This window comes from Camellia sinensis, chromosome 3 (genome assembly GCF_055761805.1).
Source record: "Camellia sinensis isolate YWXY chromosome 3, ASM5576180v1, whole genome shotgun sequence".
NCBI lineage: Eukaryota > Viridiplantae > Streptophyta > Magnoliopsida > Ericales > Theaceae > Camellia > Camellia sinensis.
The window spans coordinates 183,567,826-183,576,901 of NC_138963.1; the positions used below are offsets into that span (position 1 = coordinate 183,567,826).

Below are 9,076 nucleotides of genomic sequence, written 5' to 3' on the forward strand. Positions count from 1 at the left end.
CGAATCTGGGAGAGTCGAGGTTCGAAGCACTTGGCAATTGGTTCGAAAGCTCAAATCCAACCCTACTCGGCCAAATAACCGATTAAGCAAGGGGCCGAGTGAAGATTGGTCCATTGTAAAATGTGCCGAATATGAGGTGGGGAATGGATCTGATCCCGAGACCCAAAGAAGAAAAGATATAAATAGAAGAAACATCAGCCAGAAAGAGATATGTGAGAATTGTAGTGCTTAACTTAGAAAACAAGCATCCTTGAGTGTGGATATTAACTTGTTCGTCGGAGTGCTAATTTCGGCACCCCCGATCGGAGTGTTTATTCCTTTTCAGGTGACCAGAAGAGGATCACGAGCGTTCCCCAAGATCAGAAGAGTATTTCCAAACTACTTCTCAACATCTACCATAACTCATTTCTAAATTTTCTCCTCAATAATTTCTTTACTCATGCACTACTACAAAAACAGATAAAGATCACACTTTTTTTGTGTGATCTTTGTTATTTGATCACACTTTTTAAGTTTTGTCAAAGTGTGATCTTTGGGAGTGTAATTAAAAAGGGTCATTTTTAATCACACTTTTTAAGTGTGATTAATAACATTTAGATCACATCTTTTAAGTGTGATTAAAAACTAATGAAACATATGATAATAAATATTTAGATAACATCTTTTAAGTGTGATTAATAACAATTAGATCACATATTTTAAGTATGATTATAACTAATAAAACATGTGATAATAAACTTTAGATCACATCTTTTAAGTTTAATTAATAACTAATAAAACATGTGATAATAAACATTTAGATCACATCTTTTAAGTGTGATTAATACCTAATAAAACCTGTGATTAATAATGAGATAAGATCACACGTTATATGTATTTCTTATCACAGTTAATGCGTGTGATGAAAAAAGGGTTCGACATATTTGAAGAATAATCAATATTATTTTTGTACGCGCATTTGAAGGATGTAATACACACTATATACTATACTTTGAATCACAACCAAATATTGAATGGAATGACATCATATATTCATAAATGAAAGTTAAATATGTTCAAAAGTATATACAAAGGAATTAAATAAAAAAATTTAAACTGTGCTTACATTTATTAAAAAATGAAAAAACTTGAAAAACTAAGTTCTTGAATTATTTGACCATATTTTGCATCTCTCCAAGAAATTTCTGACCTGAAAAATGAAAACACGAATTAATTTAGAAACCGCTAGAAGCATATGAATAAATTAACTATCAGTAGAGATTGTTCTAGTCTTACAAAAGATAAAGTCCGACTGATCACACCACTTTAAATGTCTTAACATTAAATACCTCTAGCATGACATGAAGCATGTAAAACCAAAATGTCACTTTACCCACAGAAATTGCAAGTTCAAGAGAAATTTAACTATAACCAACAACTTAGTTTAAAAGGCTCTATCCATCTCAAATATTTAATGTTCTACAAAAGAAATGCAATTGAATGTTGATTGTGCAAATATCTCGAGTACATTTTAGATATCTGCGACCATTCTTCATCATCTAAGGTGGGGTCTTCTGCTCCTCCATACTGATAAATTAATTCATGTAACTGTCAAAATGAGCAAGACTTGTCGACTCGTAGTCATGCTTGCAAAACGAATGGTACCATAAAAAATAAAAATAAATAAAAATAAAAGAGGGAGAGAGAAGAAAAAAAGAAGAAGCAAATATCTAACTGTAGTTATCATACTATTATACACATGTGTAATTAACTAATGAAAACTGCATACTTCACAAGAAGTCCAATAAAGAAAGGGATGCATGCATAAAACAAACTATGTCATTAAAGCATGAGAAAGACAACTACCAACACTTGCACATTCCATTATCAAAAGAAAATCAAATAGCTGAACACTTAGAACTACTAAACCAAGAATCTCTGAGATACCACTTGATTCATCTTAAATGATACACTATCTGATTTTAGATTATTCATAGTTGTCAATTTATATGAAGAAGACATTACCTCTTTTGACCCACGGAAGCCCTCTAGTATATCACTTGCAGACAATTCTGCCAGCTTCATTGTTTCCCTGCCATAATATTTTTTTAATGACAAACATGTTGGCTTAAAAGTGTGTTGCAGGTGCAGGATAACTTTGGTGCAGGCTACAAAATAAAATAGGCCAGATAGACCATGATTTCGAAGAAAAATCAATTGCTGAGTTACATACAGATAGAGAGCAATGTGATTGTGGGGAACCTAAGTAGCATGGGCACTTAAACATGTATGGACATAAAAGTCCTATCTCTTTTATCGTAATTATAACTTTCGAGGTCATTCTAGATATTTGCATAACAAAAAGTTATGTAACATCTTATTTAACCAAACATGTTTAACTTCTATAACAAATTATTAAAAGCTACACCAAACTGATTTACAACAATTAAGCTTATAATCTAAAAAAAAAAATTATAATCATAAAAGTTAACTTATAAGTGATAACCAAATAGACCCAAAATAACATCCTCAAATAGTGGAGATACAAGTAAAACAATCCTGCTGTCAAAATTCTCTACATAGTACATCCCACTGAAACAAAAACTAAAACTTACTTCTAGCAGGATCAGCCATACCAAGGTGTTGATGAAGCTTTGGATCAACAGCTTTCATTATTCCTGCAAGTGTACTCAACTGAGACTGCACCCCTATAGAATGCGCATTGGACTTGAAATTTTCTCTTTTTCAAACAAAAGCAGGGAAATGAGTCCTAAACCCAAGAAAAAGTCTGAAAGATGAAAAGCACTATGACTTACAGTTAAGAAATTAAGATGCAACTTTGAGAGGAAAAGTAACAAAATCAGGTAACCCTGTCCTAAATAACATGTTTGGTAAATGTGATATACTTGAGTAGTCAGGGTCTGTAGTAAAAAAAACTAATGAACCTTCAAAGTGCCCTAATTACTGCATACATGTAAACCAACTACAACCTGGAAAAATGTGAGGCATTCCCCTAAGAGTTTGTCACCCACTTGGCCTGTCAGCAAAAAGCTAGAAATCAGAGCTGAAGTTAACAATTCTACCCAACAAAACCTTAGTCCTACTAATTGCATGCATGGCCTGATTTCATTTGACTATTCTGCCCTATGGAGAAACAACTACTATCAGATAGTAGGATTTCTACACTCCAGGTGTTCAGGAACTACCTATGCAATAATGCTGATATCCCAAAAATTGAAACCAAAAGGCCAAAAAAGTATACCCATCCCACTGGAATTCACTAAATACCAAACCCAACTAACTCAAGTAACTGCTTTTCACTAAAACAGATTAATTCTACATTCAAGAATGAAGGAGCAATTAAATAAAGTAGGCAGTTGGGTCACATTATTAGTTTTAATAACAATGTCACCTTTGATAATGAAAATAGATGCGTACCAATCTGCGCATTGCCCGCTCAAAACACCAAAAGGTGTCTGCTTTGTTTTCCATAAGAATAACCATTGGAGAGCAAATATCATTCATTCTTGTCCAAGGAAAAAAGTGTGAAAACCATTGAAAATACCTAAACATAAAACAGTTTCAGCATAACTGTCCTTGGATTCAGGGGAACTCACCTTGAACATATCCAATAGAATTATCAACCCAAGCATAAATGGCAAGAATGTTCCAAAGTTTTGTCTGATTGGCTTCACTCTCATAAAAGACAAGAGCACCGTCGGTGCGTATAACATCCAAACCTACTTCCCAAATTTCACCAGTCATGTTAAGAAGAACGGAAGTCAACGAAAAGATTATTACCAACAATAAAATCACCCTAATAGAATATGCATTAGAATACTGGTGGTGAATTCAAATGTAAAAAAGACACTCCTAGTTTAGTATTTTGGCACCCATATGGCAATTCAATATGCCCTGAGGTATCCTTTTGATACTTCAAAAGATGCATCTACGTATTTATAAATTATTGACAAGTAGAAACTACTTAAGGGCAATGTTATCCACAATCCAATTTAGGATTACTTATAATAACACTTCGCAGTGGTGTTAAAGAAGCAAAAAAAGTGAAGTGAACAGTGCAGTACCACAATAACAAAAAAATAAAAAATAGAATAATTTTACTGAAGAATCAGTTTTACAGCAGTTACAAACCAATTTGATGCAAGCCAAGCTTCCACTGAGTCACTTTCTTGTCTAAACCAGTAAATTTATAGGCATATGGAAAATTTCTGGCTGGGCATATTGAAATGGGTAATTTTTTCATTTTGCTCGATCTGCTTTGATAGCAGGAAAAACTTGATCTGCTCAGATGAGCCAACTACTTGTGTTAGGCATCTCCAGTATACTCAAAATTTTACTTTAAAAAAAACGAAATTTACTCCATAAACAGAGAATAAGAGAAAGTAAAACCAGGGGCCAACCATTATCAAAAGGCTCACATAGAGTAAACAGAATCAAATAGGAATGCAAATGAGAAGCAAAATCTACCAAAATGAGAAGGAGAAAGGGAAAATCTACCAAAATCTATAAAACAAGAAAACTAAAAAAAAAAAAACATAGCAAAACTCACAGAGTTGTTATCAAAACTTTAGTGAGCAGAGAAGATATGACGGCTATCAGCAAGGCTACTAGCGACGGTGGCGATCGGCAAGGCTACTAGAGGTGACGGCGATTGCGATGGCGATCGGCGTAGTGGAAGAGCAAGAGATGAGTGCAGCGTAGTGAAAGAGCAAGAGACGAGTGTGAGACAAATGTTGTATACGATGAGATGAGGGGGTGGTGTGTTAGCGTTTAATTGGGGAATTGATTGTTTATGTGAGAGAGTAATAAAATAAATATTCACACTTATTTAAAATGTGTAATTAAAAAAATATTATCTCACTCATTAAATTAAAATTCAGTTTAGGATGATCTAAATAAGTATATTTTTTGTCTTTTTACGAAAAGATGTGCAGAAAAGTAGAGAGGTGATGTGATGGAAAAAAGATAAAAAGATGGATTATATAGGGGATGCCAAACTTGGCCTAAGTGTGATTTAAAAAATTAAATAATTTTTTAATCACACTTCTAATAAAAGTGAGATGTTTTTAATTCTTCTTATGTTATTTTTAATCACATGTTAATTAGAATGTGTGATTAAAAAAATATATATATATAATCACACTTAATTGAAAAGTGATATAAAAAATAAATATTATCACACTTAATCAAATCAAGTGTGATTAAAATATCAATCTATTTTTTTTTTATCACACTTCCAATAAAAGTGAGATATTTTCATTTGTCAAAGTGTGATCTTTAACTGTTTTTGAAGTAGTGATGATAATTGAGAGGGAAATTTGTACTGAACAAAAAGGATTGAGCTAATTCCACCATTGGTGGTTGCCATTGCATTTCTCTGACCGAGCTAATTGTGCAGTCAGGCTTTGAGTAGTAGCACGACGATGGTCCCATGGGTAAGGTTCACATACTGAACCGAGTTCAGCTTGGCTAAAAGTGGCTCTGAGTGTTGCTGTAGCTAGTTTTTCGCGCTCCTCGAAGGAATTTAGTCTCATCGAATGCAATTCCCTATAGTTCAAAATCCCGTGATTCTGAATTTGGTTCACGAGTGCAATGCGAAACAAAAGAAAATGAGAGTTCAAATCCAGCAAATCCTAGAAAAATCCACTAATTGCAAGAGATGCCAAAAATGGACTGCATTGTCAGATTTCAGAGTCACCACCTAATATTTTTTGGGAGAATTAGGAAACCCGTGACTCATGCCAAAGGCCACTTGTCCATCATAACCAAAGTTGTTTCGATTCGGGAACTTAGGTATGAGAGGGGAATGTCATGAATTGAGCACCACACTCACCCGATCAAAGATCGGCCTTTACTAAATCATGATGTGAATTTTATAGATATTATATACTCATATTCTGATTTATTAATATGATAACATTACTATGTGAGGCAAACAAGTATAGACCGTGTCACTTACTTTGGAATGTTTTGATTTCATGCTTTTTAATATGTGCAACTCAAAGAAAAAGTGAGCTCATATGTACAACAATCAAAGCCATTCCAATTTAAGCAAAATAGTCTCCATCCACAAGCATTCATAGATTATTTCAAGTAAGCAAATAGCCTCATGGTAATATACCCAACATGGTAATACACACACGTATGATATGCTAAAGTAAAAAATACTCACATAGTATTCATCCGCGGCAAGCCAAAGAAAAAAAGATGATTAGAAAAATGCATGATCCTAAAAATGCACATGACTAATGCAATACATACAAAATTCAATTGCTAGATTCAGCTACTAACATGGCATGTGAAGCAACTCAAAGCATGAGGTAGCGCACATAGTCAAGTAGGAAATGATAGCAACATCATGTATGATGAGCCGAACTTTAATGCGTGCAAAAATGGATGCGAGGCATAGGAACGATATGAAACAAAAACATGATGCTATAAACAGCGATAATAAGCATGTAAATAAAAGAGAGAAATAAATAGGGGTTGGAAGATATTTATTAACTATTACAAATTTGTCATCTTACAAAAGCGTCTGAATCTCGTAATTAACTACTTATTATATCACCGAATGAATAATTACTTAATTATTACATTTGCAAATATTATAGCCAAAAAAAAAAAGAAAAGACAAGGACTAGGGATGGCAATTTGAACCTGGCTCGACGGGGACCCGACCCCCCGACCCCGAATTGAGCGGTTTTTTCCCGAAAAATACTCCCTACGGGCCGATGATGGTATTCAAAAATAAATCCCCGATAATATTCGAGCCAGGGACGGTGATACATTTTCCAGCCTTAGACCCAGCCCGACTCCAGCCCCAACCCCGCTTCGTTTAGCCCCCGATTTATATATGTCTGTTTAGGGTTTGGTTAACTCATGCACAAACACAACCGCTACTCCTCTCTCTCTCTATCGCCTCCCTCCACTACAAGAAATTTCATTTTTGGCGACTAATATATTTGGTCGCTAGTTTGGTCGCCAATAGTTCGTCGACGAAGACAATTGATGACAAAAAAATTTTTGGTAGCCAAAAGTGACTATCAGCGACTAAAATTTTAGTCGCCATATTTTACTTTTAGCGACTAAATTATTTAGTAGCCAATTAAGCATGTATGTTTGGCGACTAACAATTTGGTAACCAAAAGTTTCACTTTTTGAGAATTTACGACTAAAAATTTAGTAGCCAAAAGTTTCCTTTTTACAATTGACGACTAAAAGTTTAGTAGCTAAAAGTTTCACTTTTTGACAATTGGCGACTAAAATTTTAGTAGCCAAAAGTCAACCTGTGATATTTGTTTAGTCACCAAAAGGAATCATTTAGCTTTTATAATTTGTTCTGTAATATTTTTTTGCGCCACCTATAACATATGCATATACAAAATTATTCATCCATTCATTTATTCATTCAATTCTCAACCATTCAATGAAAATATTTCTCCACAACCTGTAGTATTCAATTTCCAGCCATATACAAAACTTAACTATTAATCGTACATATCAAAGAAAATAAGAATCGATAAACATAGTATAATCCAACAAATACATATACAATCCAAACCAACAATTAAAATCTAAATTAAATAAAATCTTAATTAACAAAACATATCAGAGTCTCTATCTCCTTATCATGTGCTCTTGATGCAGCTTCGGATATGGTAGAAGAGGGTCTCCATCTCATTATATTGTTCAATTCTTACATGTAGGTCACCGCATCAGGGATCAATCCAGTCATTCGTCTTTTTCGACTTGTGAGACTTCTCATAGAATTTGCAAAAATTAGGCAACTCTTCGTCGTTCTCATCTACCTGTTAATGTCTCATCTAACAGAATTGTTTTAAGCGAAGAATCGAAATGTGGAAAAAAAAACTAAGAAGAAATCCAGTGACACAAAGATGAACATAAATCTAGAAATAGAAACCTGTCTAAATTCAGACAAGAGAATTAAGCTCTAACACTCTAAATACAATGTAAATATAACAAAACTTTGTTAAACACATAAGTATCAACAAACCCATTAACCCACATAAAAAAAGTCATTAAATTTTTTTCTTTTCCTGGAACCAAACAAATATTTTTTAGAGATAAAAAAATAAGTTTATAATATAAATAATCACAGGATTAGAGATAAACAAATAAATTTATAAAACAAATTAACATAAACACATCAATAATCGATCAGAAAAGGAAGTTGGACACCATTTAATCCATCAACAATTTCGATGCAATGGGGGTGACAATAGAGAATAAAAGGGAGGGCGAGAACGTGGTCAATCACATTCTAAGGAGCCAACCAGAAAAAAAGTGTGTGGGTGAGTGAGGATGTATGGGACACAATAGATAGCTTTATTGACAAGATAGGTGAGAACCATGGAGATTCTAGAACTAGGAAGCACTAGATAGGCTTTTACTGGAAGAAGCTGATACAATCAAAGAAAACTTATATAATTTAAATTTAAGTTCATTTACCATGTCACTAACCCCAATTTCTAGTAAAGAATAGCTCACAAATATGCCTTCATAAAAATAAAGTGTGTGATTAAGTGGCCATAAACTGTGCTCATCTGACATTACGCCTCTACACCTTGAGGCTTATGACTTATCTCATAAAGGGTAAAAACTGATAAGACTAATGCTTCCTCATCTTCCTCATCTCAATTGGTGACTGCACCAGAGCTCATGTCATCTGGATTCAATACTCAAAGTTCACAATAATTGTATGCTAGTGCATCACAGTCAAGTGACAATAGCAACTCTAGGATCTATAACTGTGTAACATATATGGAAGTTGGTTAGAGAGAAGTAGTTAGACTATATGTATAGATATATTTGTATGTACATGTGTTTTAGTTATCTGCTGTGTGTGTATAAAAGAATTATAAAGCCTCATTGATGAGCTAAGGGAATAAAAAGTTTTCACGGTATCAGAGCCACAAGCTCTAACATTCATTAATGGAAAAAGCTCTGCTTGAAGCTTCTTTCTCATCTTCAATTCCCTCAATTTTGACCACGCTTGTCTCAAACTTTAATGCTTTAATTACTGTAAAGTTCGACTCGAGCAACTTTCTCATATGGA

At 33.8% G+C, this 9,076-nt stretch overlaps 1 protein-coding gene across 30 annotated transcripts; it reads right to left on the reverse strand.

Annotated features, from left to right (window-relative positions):
• Positions 1-1,009: 1,009 nt before the first annotated feature.
• LOC114262652 (uncharacterized) lies at positions 1,010-4,797 on the reverse strand. 30 transcript variants are annotated; one of them, XR_014364936.1, is made up of 6 exons: positions 4,550-4,797; positions 3,597-3,719; positions 3,418-3,455; positions 2,595-2,767; positions 2,005-2,071; positions 1,010-1,189 (listed from the first exon to the last, which is right to left on the reverse strand). XR_014364936.1 is itself a non-coding variant. In XM_082921613.1 (6 exons), the coding sequence occupies exons 1-4, from the start codon at positions 3,742-3,744 to the stop codon at positions 2,061-2,063; spliced, it is 327 nt and encodes a 108-aa protein (XP_082777739.1). In that variant the 5' UTR covers positions 3,745-4,543; the 3' UTR covers positions 1,176-1,189; positions 1,499-1,566; positions 2,005-2,060. The 30 variants fall into 30 exon arrangements, 7 of the variants coding, with proteins under 7 accessions (XP_028058826.1, XP_082777742.1, XP_082777739.1 ...); XM_082921613.1 differs by lacking the exon at positions 4,550-4,797 and adding an exon at positions 1,499-1,566 and having other exon boundaries at positions 1,176-1,189; positions 2,616-2,719; positions 3,392-3,455; positions 3,597-4,543; XR_014364941.1 differs by lacking the exon at positions 1,010-1,189 and adding an exon at positions 1,496-1,566 and having other exon boundaries at positions 2,595-2,657.
• Between the last annotated feature and the right edge of the window lie 4,279 nt (positions 4,798-9,076).

What these genes read in the sequence shown, in the direction of transcription:
- LOC114262652 (XM_028203025.2), bottom strand. Translation starts at nt 3,744, where the DNA reads ATGACTGGTGAAATTTGGGAAGTAGGTTTGGATGTTATACGCACCGAC. An exon ending in TTCTATTGGATATGTTCAAG is followed by an intron (nt 3,456 to 3,596) that starts GTGAGTTCCCCT and finishes AAAACAAAGCAG; the next exon opens with ACACCTTTTGGTGTTTTGAG. An exon ending in ATCTATTTTCATTATCAAAG is followed by an intron (nt 2,720 to 3,391) that starts GTGACATTGTTA and finishes TGTTTGAAAAAG; the next exon opens with AGAAAATTTCAAGTCCAATG.